The sequence below is a fragment of the Lepisosteus oculatus genome, chromosome 26, assembly GCF_040954835.1.
Source record: "Lepisosteus oculatus isolate fLepOcu1 chromosome 26, fLepOcu1.hap2, whole genome shotgun sequence".
Classification (NCBI taxonomy): domain Eukaryota; kingdom Metazoa; phylum Chordata; class Actinopteri; order Semionotiformes; family Lepisosteidae; genus Lepisosteus; species Lepisosteus oculatus.
The window spans coordinates 9618748-9635653 of NC_090721.1; the positions used below are offsets into that span (position 1 = coordinate 9618748).

At 46.0% G+C, this 16906-nt stretch overlaps 2 protein-coding genes across 2 annotated transcripts; both read right to left on the minus strand.

The window, feature by feature from the left end:
* Positions 1-865: 865 nt before the first annotated feature.
* Positions 866-5692, minus strand: LOC102690361 (dynein light chain 2, cytoplasmic). Its single transcript, XM_006640913.3, has 3 exons — positions 5504-5692; positions 3061-3199; positions 866-2280 (listed from the first exon to the last, which is right to left on the minus strand). Exons 2-3 carry the CDS (start codon positions 3190-3192, stop codon positions 2143-2145), a joined length of 270 nt encoding a protein of 89 aa, XP_006640976.1. The 5' UTR covers positions 3193-3199; positions 5504-5692; the 3' UTR covers positions 866-2142.
* Positions 5693-8898: 3206 nt separating this feature from the next.
* On the minus strand, positions 8899-16489 carry srsf1a (serine and arginine rich splicing factor 1a). Its single transcript, XM_069184161.1, has 4 exons — positions 15874-16489; positions 14189-14422; positions 13619-13742; positions 8899-12393 (listed from the first exon to the last, which is right to left on the minus strand). The coding sequence occupies exons 1-4, from the start codon at positions 16065-16067 to the stop codon at positions 12199-12201; spliced, it is 747 nt and encodes a 248-aa protein (XP_069040262.1). The 5' UTR covers positions 16068-16489; the 3' UTR covers positions 8899-12198.
* Positions 16490-16906: the final 417 nt, after the last annotated feature.

The following is a 16906-nucleotide window of genomic DNA, read 5'->3' on the forward strand; positions in this document are numbered from 1 at the left end:
GCCCAGAAGAGCTGGAGCCTCTTCCAGAAGGGCCTGTTGGGCCTCAGGAGAGCTCTGATGCAGAATGTGGTCCTGCTGTGGCACCGCAGGAAGCAGAGAAGGCGTCCCCGGAGAGTGGAGACTTGCCTGCCGCACGACGCTCCACACGAGAGAGACGTCCTCCCACCTCCTTGAAAGACTGTTAGATAGGAGTGAGATCGTGTTCCGGGAAGGGCAAGAATGCGCCCCGATGTCGCGGAAGTCAGGCAGCTTACCCTGCACGTCCTAGACTAGGGATTTAGATGTGTGTAAAAAAAAGTTATTTCATACTGTGAACATTTATTGAGAAACAACAGTTACATATACATGTCTATGTAATATTGGAATTACAAGTAATAGTATACCAGATGGCTCTACCCCATATTCCTGTGGTAGGAGTCCCCCGGCTGTTATAGTTTTGGCACCAGAAAGCGAAGGGAAAAAACCGGGGAAAAGTAGAGAGCATAAAAACAGCAGGAGAGAGCTACCTGAGTAAGATGTCGGAGCAGTAGTGTAAAGTTCTGTACAACCAAACTTTACTTTAATATATATAGTTCGTTGTTCCACACCCGCCTACGTGACATTCTTCGATCCATGTGAAGATACAACAATGCGGACAACAGAAGTGATCCTGACAAACGACTAATTTCTTAGACCGTTTAGTTTTCACTGGAAAGGGGACTTGGTTTTCAGCAGATATCCCCCCAACCATAACTGATCAATTACGTCATCACCCCATCTTGCTATATACGAATTTTTTTTTTTTAATGAAGGCCAGCATAGCGTGGGACTTACTAGAGACTACAACACATTCATCAGACATCTGAAACAAATAGAAAGCCGTCGATTTATGACGTGTTGGTCAGATTTTTTAATGTGACAAAAAGATGTACAGGAGTCTTTAAGTATGGTCATGGCTGAAAGCTTATGGAGCACATTTTTACATACATACACATCTTTCCCAGGAGCATTATAACTCAAGAGGTATTTTATTTAAAAAAAAACGCATGGATCACACAGTAATTTGTTTCAAAAGGGAAAACATACAGAAACCGAAGCGATGACAACACGTAACTGCTCTATAGACGTCCATGGCAGCTGCTCTTTCAGCACTTTTGAGTTTGTCTCCTAGTACTGTACTGGTGAAGACTCCTATTGTTGCTGGTTAGATCCACATTTTATTAATGGAGGCACACACTCCAGCTATCCTTCACAGCTGCTACAGCTTCTCCTTATTCAACTGAAGATCTTTCTCAAATACCACCTTCTAGTCCTAAAATGAACAAAGTCTGCTTCCTTCCATCAACCAGCACTGAAGGTGAACATGACCGATTTTGCACATTACAGGTTTCTTAGACTTAAAAATTTGTTCTAGCACATATTTCTGCAAGATGGAAGTTCTAGTGTAATAAAATTACCTACATTTTTAGGATAATCAAGCACATGTATTATAGTTCAACGAGGATGTGCGGGCCCTGCCAGACAGGATTTCAGCAGATGTTTACACCGCTCAACACCAGGAGCTCCGTTAGGAAATGAGTTCCAGGTTAGTGTGCACTTGGAGATCCCTCTCTACAGGAGCACCAGGACCTCACCCCACTCATGAAAGCTTTGGGACTCCAGATCCCTTTTAGAATGGAAGCAAGTGTAGCACAAAAAAAAAAATCCCAGAACACGAAAACACAGAAAACAGATGCAAGAATATTAAGTGACGGTAATGATACAACATTTAACAATGCACCTTCCTTAGTATCAACAACCTTTATCCCCTACGTAAAGTAGACTTAACATTCCTTGTAACTGTATAAGTTCTTTATTTTCACTTAAAGGCCACCGTTAAAGCATTATTTTTTTTTTTACAACTTCAGTGCAATAACAAAAATAAAAAAGCATTAACAAAAATCTCTTCCTGTTGCTTCACTTTCTTCCAGGCAACTAAAGAAAAGTAAGTTTTTTTTAATGCAACATATACACATTAAATATTGTATACAGTCCATGCAGTCGCGCACAGCCAGTTTTGTAGTCGCATTTTTTTTTTTTTTTGAAGTGTGTGGGGAGGTGTGGCGTCCGCCATCAGTGCATTGCAGTCCAGGGTTTGTGCCGCTCTCCTGCGCCGGCCGAGGCTCAGCCCGACTTGAAGAGCAGAATGGCCACCTGGCCCAGGTAGAAGTAAATGAAGTGCTTCGTCTCGTGCGTCACATAGCTGCCGAAGTTCCTACCCACAATGCAGTGCCAGGTGGGGTTGTACTTCTTATCGAACTCCTGCCAAGACAACAGTATTAGCATGGCTGCAGGAAGATGGGGGAATGGGATGTCATTCCTTTTAGTGGCACTTTGTATTGCTTGGCTAATATGCCTCCTGTTGTGTATTAAACAGCATGGTGTAAAAAAATGTATATTGGGTGCTTATACATGTCTGCGTCACTGCACTCCTGTGTGCACAAACGGCTCAGATTCTCTAAACTCAAACACTTCTGAACCCATTTGTTACCATTCAGTCAGCAGAGCAATAAAGCAACAAGTAATGGGTTTATTCAATGCTGAAAAAAAGGGAGAAAGAAAACTGTTTGGGCCGTGAAGCCTTCTTCAGGTGTGAGCCTCACAGGCCCCCTAAAGTGGCCGAAACATTTTCTTTCTCCTTTTTTTTCCCCCCAGCATGGAATAAACCTATTACTTGTTCCTTTGCAGCCACCACCTGAACTAGAGCAATAAAGCTAATCAGTGGTGCATAGGACGCAGCTGCACCGAGTCCTGGCTTTGATTCCAGAATTAGTTGCCTTCTGTGTGGAGTCTGCATGTTCACCCACGTCCACAGACATGTGGATCAGGTTAATTGGCTTCCACACACACACTCTTCCTATGAGTGGGTGTTCACACCCTGAGTAGTCCACATTTTGCACCCTGTGTTTCTGTGACAGGCGCCAGGTTGTGGTGACCTCGACCAGGAATGAGGGGATGACCAACATTTAAAGAGTAAAGCAGATGGTTAAAAAACATGTACTGCAAACGCAGGCAGACAGCGCTCACGAACAGCCATCTCACCTTCTTGATGTAAGCAGCAATGTCCTTCTCAATATTATATTTCTCCATGGCTTGAGTGGCACAGTCCACGGCATCCTGCTGCATGTCCTCAGACATGTCAGCGTTCTTGATCACTGCCTTCCTGTCAGACATGGCGTCTCTACAAAGGGAGGGGGCAAAAAAGTAAAATAAAGCCCTTGAGCACAACTTATTACAAGGGTTTAAAACAAAGCAGCCATTTTTATTCACGGCCATTTCAAACCGATCAAGTCAAATGCCCTTTTTGGAAGGAAAGGGCCTGAAAGATGGAATCTCCCCTAAATTAGCCGGATAAAACGCAAGAAACCCTCCTTTACAGCACTCCTACGGCACTGTAGGAATGTTTTTAAGTTTGTGGAGTTTTGGCAGGTGTACAGATGGAACAGGATGTGGACAAGAGAGGTCAAGAGGAAGCAAGTTTCTCCATTGAGACTTGCACCTTGCTGTTTAATGGTTGCCGAGTGAAACACCATCAAGACTGAGCCCTTCACAGATGTCAGCTGAACCACAGTTAGCCGCCCACCAGACAGCTTCTGCCGTCAGCTCAGCGGCCACGAGCCATGCTGGGAGCACAGCTTGCATCCCTCCGTCGCCAACGGGAACGGGCAGGTCCGTAAAGCCACCCGGGGCTCCTTCGTTAACGAGAGCCGCCGGCTCGGGTTCTGAACGGCCCGACTGAGACGAGCCCCAGCAGTCCAGAGTGGTCCTTTTCCCCCCCTAACCTCCTCTTCGGAAAGGACAGCAGAGGACTCCAAACACCTCCGGTGGCCAGGAATGCAAAGTCTCATCACGCATCTCCCCCCCACCCCTCTCCATACAGTATTAATGCTTACTAATAGAAGCAGAAAAGTCATTCGGGGGCCTGGGAGTAAAACCAGGAAATTAAAGAGATATGACTTTATAGCTGGGTAGTCCACAGGAAGCACTCCAGCCTAGCCTCGAAGGGTTCATGCTGCTGGATATGAATCTCTCTGCCCAAGCAGAGGGATTTTACAGAATTAAATAGAACCCAACTATAGGTACTAAAATACCGACATCTTGCTAATCCAAGCATAAAAACCTTACACTCTCCATTCAATCTCATCACCCCCACTGCTTCAGTAAATGAAACCACAAGAAGGAACCCGGGATTGTCTTGCTATGCTAAAAAGAAAATAAGCAAAACGTTAAGGGCACGTTACAAGGGACCCTTCGTCCAAACCCACGCGGAGGCTTATCCAAGGCCCGCCACAAAAAAAAAAAACCCACGTTTCAAACACGTCCAACAGACAGCAGGAGGCGAGCACCGGAACTACCCCACCGGCCGAACATGACACGTGACGCGACATCAATACCCCCGCTGCCGGTGCGCACGCAGGCGAGAGCGCCCATTTGCTGCTGTTCAAGGGGAACGTTTTTAATTCTAGAGACGTTCCCTCGTCGTATAGCGAGGGGCCGCACTTGACACAAGTACAGCCGCAGCTAAATCGGTTCTCCCAGTGTAAGGGAGGGGGAAAATCTTAGTGTGCCAGGAAGACATCAATCCACTTGTCGACAGATTGTCTTTTTGACAAAAAAAAAACCGACAGCGCCCTTAACATTTGCGATGCAGCTTAAAGTGATGAAGAATGTTTACTGCCCCCCCCACGCCACAAAATGAGGTGCTGGAAATTAGAGAGGGGGGGGGCGGTTTCAAGCTTTGCAAAGGTTTAGGAGATGACTGGTCGTCTTTACTGGCACCCCCACAGCCCAGCGTCCTATTTGACTTCTGACTGAAGCGAAAATTACGATGCACAAAACGCCGCGCTCCCGTCAGGCGCACACTTTCAGCCACGCAGCACAACATCCCGAACAGCTCCGCTGCCCCCCAAGCCCGGTGTTAATTCAATCAAAAGGATTACATAATGAGCCCCTTCCCAGCTCACTTCTTTGAACCCGCTACATGCTCAGCCTCTGCCCTCATCGCCATACGAATAGGCAGCGACCATAACACGAGAACGTCCAAGATGGGCATCGCGTTACCGCAGACCGAGCGGACACCCGGCTGCACGCTGCTCGGACAAGACCTTTCCAAGAAGGAGGGCGAAACAGAAGCTCGCAGCTGATGCTGATCAGGCCACGAGTGGCGTGGAAGACACGGCGATTGTCGAAGAAAAACGGCGTCAATACACATGGGACTCTTAAAAAAAAAAAAGCTCTTTCAAAAGGGCATTGCCGGTTTGAACACAAAAAAAAGAGTTACACTGTAATTACGCACAGAACAAGCACCGACGCTGCTCCTTAACCACCTCCACTCGCAATAATAAAAACCAATGAGAGTCAGGTGTCGCGTCGTGTTGTGAAACGTGATTTTCTACCCCATAGCGCAGACAGCTAAAAAAGCACAACTGCCTAGTTGCTTAAATCCACTTCCACTCATGGGGGGGGGGGGGGGGAGGTCGCTCACCTTTATCGGCGCGGCTCACTCGTCTCTAATGTTGCACAAATACACCGCCTCGCACCCAGCACACCTCGCTAGGCTCGGGTTCGCTGTCTCGCTCGACTGCTTCAGCGGCTTGCGGCTCGGCTGGCTTGGCTGTCGGTCTGCACAGATTTGCTCGTAGCTGATCTGCGGGTATCTGCCCGGCTAAAATACCTCCCCCGCCCTCCGCACTGCCGCACGCCACGGCGCCTCCCATTGGCCGAGCCGCGGCCACTCCCCTCGCGCTGCAAGCATTTTCCTCCTGCTCCTCTCTGCCCGCATCTTATTTCAGCCCACAATGCAACGCGGGAGAGAGGCGTGGGGAGCGGAGTGGGGGGTGAGGGTGAGGGGGAGGGGGGTAGCGAGGTGAGTTTGGCCTCTGTCGAGGTGTGTCCGGGGCGGCCGGTCCGCATCCCGTTTTGACCTCTGTGTGACATCACATCTGAGCATCGTGCAAGGCGCGATGCAGAAAGTTTTTTTTTTTGTTTGCAATCGTGACAAAACAAACAAAATCGCTAGATACGGTATCGGTCAAGAGCTTTTATCGTCTTTCGCTCCCCTTTTTTAATGTTCTCGCTCCGATTCGAGCCTTCATTCATAAAAAAAAAACAATAGCACCCAAGATGTATACACCAGATGGGTGGAAAGTACATCATCCATCCCCGCCCGAGCAACCTCGCTAAGTTACAGCGAACATAATACTGCTCTACATAGCGAAATGTTATAATTGTTCCAGCTGGATCAGAGGGTACTACTTTCTTGATGATTCCGAAATTAAACACTCAATTCATCACTTTCTGGTCTGCCCGGTGCTCCGCGTTTCCAGCACCTGACATTATCTTCCTGCTTGGTTAAAGATGTTCACAGGTATTTTTAAACTTTGTTGCGGTATGATATAGTGTTGTCATTTAACGCTCTACAGCCGTTTCAAATGCAATTACCCTGAGAAACTCCAGGATATCTGGGAAGCAGCTCTTCTGGGGTGAACACGAGTTTACACTCGAGAGAGAGAGGAGCCCCAGTTAGATCTGAAATTAGTGAACCGAGTCCACCCAGCTCGTCTGATTCTCAGCAGCTTACTGATCCAAGCAATTCCCCCAGCCTTTACTTGAGAGAAACCACATTATCGGCTCTGACAACGTGGCTGGGTAGCTTGTTCCATCCCCCCGCCACCCTTTGTGCAAGACTCAAGGACCCACCTGTCACTTTGAAAAAACGCTTCCCTGCAGATTCGTCCTCTGGGTCCGGTTCTGCTAGAGGAAAATGCTTAGGGGGCACATCCCCAGCCCCAAAATGTTCACTGAGAACCCCCCAGCTCTGAGTGAAGGAGAAGCAGCTACCCCAGATCTTTCACGCACAGCAGCATGAAGTACTGCTTAGTTCTTCCAAGTACTTTCATCACAGCCCAGGAAATCAACCTATTTCTTACCATTTTATGACTTGTAGCTCACACCCAGCATGCACAGCAGCTGAACCACTAAATCTGCATCGGAAGGGGAACTTGGGCCACGTAGCTTTATCATCTCGGTGGTCTCAGAAACCGATGAAGGCACACCCCGCACGTCCATGGACGAGCAACTCAGCCTGGGCAAGTCTGCATTAATGAAAAGGGGACATTTCCCTCTCTTCCCAAGGACTGAGGCTGGTCTCCCATGAAGTCGTGGGGCAGACAGAGCCCTGTGGATCTACCACCCCAGATGGAAAAGGCGTTGGGGAACGAACGCTGACTGTCACAGTCCCTTACAGCGAACAGGAGCCCTCCACTCACCTAAGGCACAGCTGCAGGAGCCCGTTGACTTCTGGAGTTCTTCCCAAAGGTTGTTTTCTGGTTTCATAACACAAACGGCCCCGCTGTCAGTGTCGCATCACTTTCTGGAACCACCTATCCAATTCGGATTCTCAGTGGCCCGGAGCTTATCCCAGGAGATATTGAGCACGAGGCAGGATACCCCCTGCAGGAAACACACTCCCACCGGAGTAAATTTTGCAGAAGCCAATTATCAGCACAGTCATGCTTGAAAGTTTGTGAACCCATATCAATCTTTGAGATTTTTTGTCACCACAAAATGCATATTTAAATCAGAATCTGTCGCTTCCGAATTGAAATAAAGTATTATTATTCACCAATGGGAGTGTTTTGAAAGAAAATGTCCATGCAGCAAAATAATACAGGCAGTATACAGAAATTGTGCAATGTGCAAAAATATGTGAACCCTTAGCTCTATGACTTACATCAGGGTGAAGCAGGATCAGGTGGGCCAATGGCAGAGTGTTAACCAATTAACTGAGATAACCAATGAAACTGAAAATCTGAATTGATGTGTTAGGGAGGATTAAACATAAACAATTGCAAGAAAGCAGGTCAGTTACTCTTCCTACAGGTCTAGCATCACGCCTCAAACTAAGGAAACATCAGCAGAACTGAGGAAAAAAGGAGAAGATGCTCATCAATCTGGACGAGGTTATTAAGCCATTTCAAGAAGATTCGGACTCTGCAAATCCACTGTTTTGCAGACACACATCGAGTGTCCTCGATGGGGCTGTTTTTCTTACTCTGGCCCTGGGCAACCTGACATCATTAAGGGAATCATGTATTCTGAGAAATATGAAGGAATTCTTGAGAAGAATGTCCTCAACATTCAAGCAAGTCCACTAAAGAATGGCTTAGGAAGAAGAGGTTCTGTGTCCTGGAATGGCCAAGCCAAAGCCCTGACCCAAATCCTATTGAAATACTGTGGCAGGACCTGAAGAGGGTCTCTTCTCCTTCAAACCTCGCAGAGCTAGCGGAGTATTGTAAAATCCCTCCAGCAAGATGTCAGAGACTGATAATTGGTTATAGGTGTTATTGACTGTTCATGTACTTTTGCACACAAGAATATCTGGTGATTTGTTACATAGAGTCTAATAATCTATCAGTTCAAATCCCTTTTTATGTGTGGGAAGTCTTTATTTAGGACATTCATTAAGAGTTCAGGTTCATATATCTACAATAATGACCACCTTGAAGGGTTCTCAAACTTTCAAGCATGACTGTATGTCTTTGGACTAGAAGGAAACCCACACAGAAGAGAACATGCAAACTCCCTGCAGACAGCACCCCAGGGATTGAACCCAGGGCCCCAGCTCTGTGAGGCAGCAATGCTCATCACTGTGCTGCCCTTAATAACATAATAGAAATCAAGTCCCTTCACTCTGTGACCTGTGATCTTTCATGACATTGTGACAGCTCCAAGCCCTAATTGTACAGTGGTACAACCTTAAAAACCTTTTCAAGTGTTTTTAAACCACTTCCAAAATGTCCTACATTTACAAGGAGTTACTATTCATACAGTATCTCCATCCATTTTCGTTCAAGATGACCAAAAGAAACATGACAAACATTCTTTAAAAATCTTAAATTTTATTTAAATGAAGACTGATTAAACCAATGAAGATATTAATGCCCAGAACACTGCACAACATGTATGAAGTACATGGTAACACATTTCATGACACCATCCCTACTGCCTCTCAATGTATGAAACATATACTGACATATCAATTATTACAGGACACATGCAAATCAACTGTTATTGGCTTATTTTCCTACATCTTCCAGCTCCCAAGTTCCATTTTAAAAATATTTTTTTCCTAAACCAGGGATATGAATCACTAATCAACCACATTATATTGTTTGCAGAACTTGAAATACCAAGGATTTTGCTTCCTAAGTAACCACACAATCAAACCATACATGCTGCAGTGCAACACAATCGCAAAGGGAAATAACTTCAGTTCTACTCCAGAATTAGTTCCACACTAGAAAATTAATACCATCTGATACTACATAGCTACAGGACCCACAGTTCTTTTATTCAAGCCAATTCTGCAATTCATTTAGAAACTCAAAAGGATGAACAGAACTTGGAGTGGGGTGGTCCAATTCGTTTTAGTCTTCTAGGTATCATTCCAACTGAGCTCTCTAAATCAACATCCGAATGACTCCACTGCACTAATTTATCACCATCTCAACTCTGCAGCTGCTGCTTCCAATTGACTTAGAAAACCAACTTGCACACCAACCCTCCAGGACCTGGGATTAAAATCGTTGGCAGATCATTTGCATTTTAAGGTAACCAAGGATGAAATGGTGACCAGCATGTTTTCGGTATTATCTAGATATATAATCTTTGGTTCAACAACTCCATCCCACATTTTGACAATGATGGGATGCAAAATCTAATGAAAAAGAATCTAGAACTGAATTTAGTATGTAATGTATACTAGTTAAAAGGGCTGCCCTAGACGACAATGGACAAACGGCATTTACCTGATGTTTCCCAATGCAATATAAATGGATCTTAATTCACATCTTTCTCAGGGATGAGGGGATTCTTACAGCCTCATACCAGAGCTAAAAGGGAATAGTGCTTTAAGCCACTCAGCAGCCCACAAGTTATATCCTGTTGCCCACTACTCATACAGCCTGACTCAGCACCCTTAAACCAACATACTAAAAATAAATCTTACATCCCGTCTATGAAAAATGAGAAATTAGGATCTAGCGTTATAAGAGGTACTTTAAAAAAGGATTCAGTATCCTCTATGAAGCATAATGTAAAAGCCTTCAAATCATCACGCAGACTGACTTCGAGACAAGGTTCTTTCTGGTATGTCTCCCTCTGGGCATTTCCCAAACACTCGATGTCCTAACCGTGCTTCACTCTGCTATAAACACCAGCAAATTAATGTGGCGAAGTGACACAACAGACCTAGAAAACCATACTCGTCCAGTGCCTGTAAAGAAAAGCCATAGGAAATCACCATGTTGAATACACAAACAAAAGGCAAACTCCCAAATAGTTTTAGATTTTTATTGTGAAGAAAAAAAAACTACAAACTAAACAAAATGACTTTGAAGTAATCCAATTAAAGGCCTGATCTCGCCAGTTTTTATCAGGGCAATAACCATCCCAAAAGGAACTTTAAACCTAAGCCACCAACCCCCATCCCTCCCACTTTATTCCCATCTATTTACCAAACTCCTCATGCGTATTCCATCCAAGGAGATTGATCCAGCCTCCTGGTCCTCGCTTTGCTCCTCTTATACAAAAATAAAAAAGCCAAATCCCATGACCGTGTGCCTTTGGGACTCCAAAAATTAAAAGAAAAAAGATAAATTGAGATTTTGGTTTTGAATAGCCAATTAAAAAGATGATTTTGAATTCCGCGATTATGTGGTTTGGTGGGGGGAATCCACTCCTACAGTTCCCGGTAAAATGATCCCGCTCCATGAATCCATCCTTCCCTATCCTATTCTGATTATGAATTGATCCAATGATCCGGCTCCAAGGATTGGGATCCAGTGAGCCCCGCCTCCAATCCAAACCTTTAAATACCGGCAAACCAAAAAAAAGGAGGCAACAAGTTAGAATCAGGACTGTAATCAAACAGCTATTTTTTTTCCTTAAAAATGATGCAACTAGGAGGAGATCATATGGCTGGTTATTAGTTAAAAATTAATATATACAAAACAAATGGAGGATGCCAGACAATGATCAGCTCCCAAGGCAAGTCAATGGTGCAGCACAGTATAAGCAAGTATTTTTAACATACTGAGGGGGTCAATGCTTCAAATATCTACACTTACAGATTTTTAACCAAAACTACAGCTTGCTGAGGGAATTAAGACGCTACACAGGCACTATGTTAATGTATTACAAAAAAGTTACGGAAACTGCAATTTTGGTAAGTTACATTTACTGTCCAATGCCATGCTAGGGTCTTTAAATCAAGATACATAACTCCTGCACAGAACACGTAAAAATGTGAACCTGGTAAAAGGAAAAACACCCCTGCACGAGACGGCGCACAAGCATTACTACATTCAGTCAGACGAGGACATGCAAGCTTAGCAGTATTGATCAATGACAGAAGGGGGAGGGGTGGAGAATAAATGTCAAATAAAATGGCAAAGCACAACTAAAGTTTTAAAAAAGGTTGAAGTGTCAGTCATGGCATTCTGCGACTAAAAACCAAGTACCATGGTGCTGTCTATTCAAACTCAATACTGCCAAGTTCTTAAAAGTGACTGAAGCACTTGGTGTCATACCATTGCCTCCATTATTGATCTGACTGCTCCTCCTCCTCCAATTAGACACGCTTTGATTATCCTACTATGAATGAATTGTGCTTCACAATCCTTTATTCCAAAGCATTCTTTAATCCTTCGCTTCAGATGTCTATAGAAAGACACATGAAAAGGTAAAAAATTTTTTACAATGACTCCCGCTGTTCCACAAAAGCAGGTTAAGCCCTCCCACCCCCACCCCCCGCCCAAACAAGCAAGCAGTAAACCCCACCTTTGACAAAATGGTGGAAGACAAAGCAATACCAATTTTGTTTTCGGCTCCAAGACCCCAGACTTTCAATTTGTAAAAAAAAAAACAGGCTATACAGTGTTTAAAATACACTTCAGGCAGGGCACACAGGGAAAATGTCGACTGCGGAGTGGGAGGACTGGGAAGGACAGGACGGGGACATGTCCACAGACCAGTTTTTCTTTTATGAAGAACTAGGTCACCAGCAAAACCAATTTAATATCCAAAAACCGTAGCAAACTTTAATAAAACAGGGAAAGAAAATTCTGTACGACAACGAAGGACCCCGAGAGCGGGGGCGCGCGCGGGGCGCGGGCGGGCCTAGGTGCGGGAGCGGGAGCGGCTGTGGCGCGGCGAGTAGCGCGGCGATCCTCGGCTGCGCCGCGGCGAGTAGCTGCGGCTGCGGCTGCGGCTGTTGCTGCGGCTCCGGCTGCGGCTGCGGCTCCGGGAGCGGGAGCGTCCGTAGCTGGGGCTCCGGGGGCCGTCGACTTTCACACGGATGTACGCGGTCTCTCCCTGGTGGACACGGAGAGAACTGGCTCATGAAAAAAACACCCCGGGGGAAGCCGTCCACAGACACTTACCATCTCTGTCTTTCCTGTCAGCCTGTCCCCTTCCATCTACTACAAACAACTGGGTTTTCATGTCAGGCCCCGCTACGGGTTTGCACGCGCCATGATTCCCCCTCTGACAAGAATCCCTGCATCCGTCAGAAGACACTGCTAAACCAGAACAGGTTTACAGGTTTAACGGTTTTTTTAAAAACACGGCCTTTGCCCAAATCAACGGGGGGATTATTAAGGCTAAGACACCCCAGTAAGACATTGTCAACATGAAAGGCAATTAGGCTGCATCCCAATATGTAGTCCCCAACCTTTCACTGCTGAGGCATCTGGGATACGTGAACCCATTAGTGCCTTTCAGTGGGCAGCACGAGCTGCACACACTTGAATCCCAGGGTTTTACAAGCCGCCCTGCGTTAAGCCACGACCTCTTGACTTCTGCCTAAAGGCAAATTATAATCAACCCTCTCTGGATACGGAGAAAGGGAAGCCAGGTGGGGATCATTCTAACTCCCCGTTTAAAGCTGAGATCTACTCCCTCATTAGCACAAGTATGTGCCCTGGTAAGCAAGACCAAAGGAGAAGCAGACCAACAGCCCTCTAATATAGGGGCGGTATTTTTTTTTGCTGTGCACAAAATACTAGACCAGGATAAAATGCTTAATTTTAAAAGGTGTTTAAGCTGCGAATAGATTCGCTGGTCTGACCAAAAGTTGGGAATCTTCTGCAATGCAAGAGGTAACTGTCAAAGTAGCAGTTTCTGTGCACACATTCATGCAGACTATAAGATCAATGAGACACCTTCTGCTTCAGGGAAAATGAAACATGTGGGAAATCACATAAATTAGATATTTCAGGAAATACAAGTCTTAGAAAGCCGTTTCATTAGTTTCAAAAAGTGCCCAACATACATACCTCTTTAGAATAGGCTAATGGGCAAAAATGAGTCAGTTAAATCTTTTAAACCACAGGGCCAGTATTCCAGCATGGCATTCTGAGCTTGGCACCAAGCCTAATGACACTTTAAACTACAGGCGACATTCATTGGGACATCTCACTTACAAGAAGGTCCCAGTAAATGTCATTAAATCCAGCTCATTTGCTTACCTTAAAAGAAAAATCCAACATTTATGAACTTTGTATCCAATGCAGGTCCAGTTAGAAAACCTCAAACCTACCTCGTGTGATCTGAATTTAGTGTTATCCAGTTTTCGTACAGCGTAGGTCATATCTTCTTTGCGAACAAACTCCACAACACCAGTTCCATCTCGGAAAACGTCAGCATAACATACGAGAGAATCACTGCCACTTGGGAAGACCTCTACAAGAGAAGATGAGCCTAGCAGAGAATTGCAGACCTGATCAAAAGAAGCAACTGGAAGCAAAGCAGAAGAACCCAGATCAATACAAGATGAAAGATGCATTTGTAACTGACCACCCACAAAAAAACACTCACTGCATCCAGGTGGATGCTGCAAATTGGTGGTGGTGGAGAGGAGTCCCCATTACCTGTAAAGCGCTTTGAGTGGAGTGTTCAGAAAAGCACTATATAAGTGTAAGCAATTATTACTATTACTGCCCAATGACTAATTGTAACTGTTGAAATGATTTCACAGCAGTTAGAAATTCACAATATTGGGAAATATTTCCAAATGTGAACTTCTCTCTCTTGATAAAAAGATCATTCATGACTAGTATACTGAAGAATTGATAAGATAGAATCATTTGTTGCATTAAGAGTAACAGACTCCATTTGTACTTCATGCATAGAGATTTGCAATATCCAGTAGTGAGGCTTACCTGAAACTATGACTCTGTACTCCGATCGCCTAGAGGGGGGGCCATATCGGCCTCTGGGGGCTCCAATCCCCCCACCTCCGCCCCCTCTACCTGTGCCCCTCCCACTTCTGGGGAACTCAACTCGAAGGCGGTATCCATCATAGTCATAGCCATCCCGTCCGTATACTGCGTCCTCAGCATCCCTGAAAACAGCACCACACGCAGGACTTGAAGCTATTTCAGAAACCAGGGTGTACAAGAAGGAAAGACAGTGGATTTGTTTGCTGGTTAGCAAAGCTTAATTTAAACAAATATGCTTCCCCACAACAGCAGGAAGGCACCCTACAGTTTGCCAGGGGAAGACACGTGTATACAGGCGAACACCAGCTGCAGAAAGTACCTCGAGTATATTCGCATGTCTTTCAGTCTCATCCGCGTTTCCGGCGAGTCGTCAGCAGGTCCCATATCGCGATAAACCAAACCGCACAGCACGTTTTCATAACCGCGTGATATTATGAATTCGAAACTGTTCCATTGGCACTACTATCATTTGAACGTGCCCCCATGCACGAATAAATGTTCATTTTTCTGGGCAGCTCAGGAATAAAAGACACCAGGTGAGCAAAGTCGACGCATGAACTGTTTCAGACAAAGATGGGGTCAGGAATGAGGTGGGGGCAAACGCAAACTACAATAAAGATAAAGCATTTGTCGGTGAATGCCAGTATTCCAAATATTTCACCGCGATTGACAGAATTAGACACAGAAATCATAAGAAGGCTCCGAGCGCCGCCAGCTTCCTCCACTACAACAAGGCTGGCGGCGGTCGTCACATGGCGAGAAAATGAGCGCCAAACCACCACAATAGGGGAAACATCCTGCATGCTTGAAAAGTAGCAGGTGAAGCATGGTTTCACGGCGCTGTGAACTAGTATTTCCCCCCCCCATCTGGTGTTTAATCTCCCGAAAGTTAGGGGAAACCCCGAGGTTATTTTAATTATCGACCCCGTCCCTCATCTCCAGCGGAAGGAAACAAAAAAAAGTTTAACAGACGACAATTTGTATTTACAACGCTGCAACGGCGATCGAAAAGTTGCATCACTGCTTCAGCATATAAACCGGGGCCAAGAGAAAACTTTTTACAATCAACAAAGGAACAAAGACTCTGGAGGGTTTTGGGACCCTCGCCGCGTCGCGGGAGAAGCCGGCTAGAAGCTTATATCAGCACCATCGCAGTTTTTATAGGGCCTCATCGAAATTCCGAGTGATCTGCTCAGATAAGCTTGACCAACGCTCGGTACAGCTCCACGTAGCCAGGAACACGCGTGTGCGCCCTCGCACAGACCAGGCAATCGACTTCCAGCGCCCCGGCCACAGGGTACGACACCGCATGACCTGTAAGAGCCAGGCGCACGCTCAACGGGTCCTTAGCTCTCGACTTGCACAAGACTCCGCGCCCAATCGATGGAGAAAAAACAAAAAGGCATAACAAACGCCCCCCGAGCACAAACGAGGCAGGGCTCCGGGTGCCCCGACCACCAGGATCGTGCAGACACGGGACCCACCGCGCGCGCGCCTCCCCCTAGGCCCGCGCCGCGCAGGCCGCGCGTGCTGCCCACGGCGCCTCTCCCTCCTCCCTGCCCGGCTCCCTCACCTGGGATCCTCAAACTCCACGAAGGCGAACGGCGGTCCTCCGCGCCGGTTTTTCAGGTCGATATCCCGGATGGCCCCGTACTTGTAAAAAACGTCCTCGATGTCCTTGGTGCGGATATCTGGGGGCAGGTTCCCCACGTAGATCCGACAATCGTTATTCCCAGCAGGGCCCCGAATCACACCACCGCCAGACATCGTGCGAGGAAACCGCTCAACCGCTACTACCGCGACTTAAAACAAAAAAAATGACAAACGGCTAGCAGCCTGCCCGCTCACGGCTCACGTGCTGCAAACTTGATGCCCCGTTTATCTTCTAGCGTGCGCCTCGGTCTCCACGCACTCACTCCGCTCCCTGCCTTCTTCAAAATGGCGCCGGCTGTCCCAGTCGTTTGAACCGTCTTGCGCTGGCGGAGGAACACAACCGACCGAGCCCGCTCCGCGCTCTCCGGCTTGGAAGTGCACCTCCGACCTATAAAATAATCCCCTGTTTACCACTTCGCTGCGCCAGCGTGGAAAATAAAATTAAAACACCGAGTACGTTAAATGCCCACTAGGGAAAATAAATGTATAAAAGGCTTTGGCTTTTTCGATATTTTTCTTCCGCTGCTGCAAATAAAATAACGGAGGAACCTGTAGCGAACCCTGAACTTTTATGCTGGGGGGCCACACGCTACAGTGACGTCGTTTAGGTCGCGTCGCCCGAAGCCCCTCCTGCGCCAGTTTCAAATTACTATGAGTTTCTGAAAACTGAGAAAATGTGTTTTTTTTTCTATTATAAAATAGCGACTTTATTTATCGAAGGCAATGTACAATCAACAGACCTCATAATTTCAAATTGTGCAAAACCTACATAAAGTAGGTTTGAAAAAATAAGAGATTTCGATAGTATTACAATGCCTAATGCAAAAAAACAAAAAGATAAAAGACACCCTACAATATCAGTGTATCCAAGAACGGTTTAGTGTTGAGAAATCAGATTTCTAGGACCAGACGCCCAGAAACAGACATTACAGATAAATAGCTTGTTAGTCTTA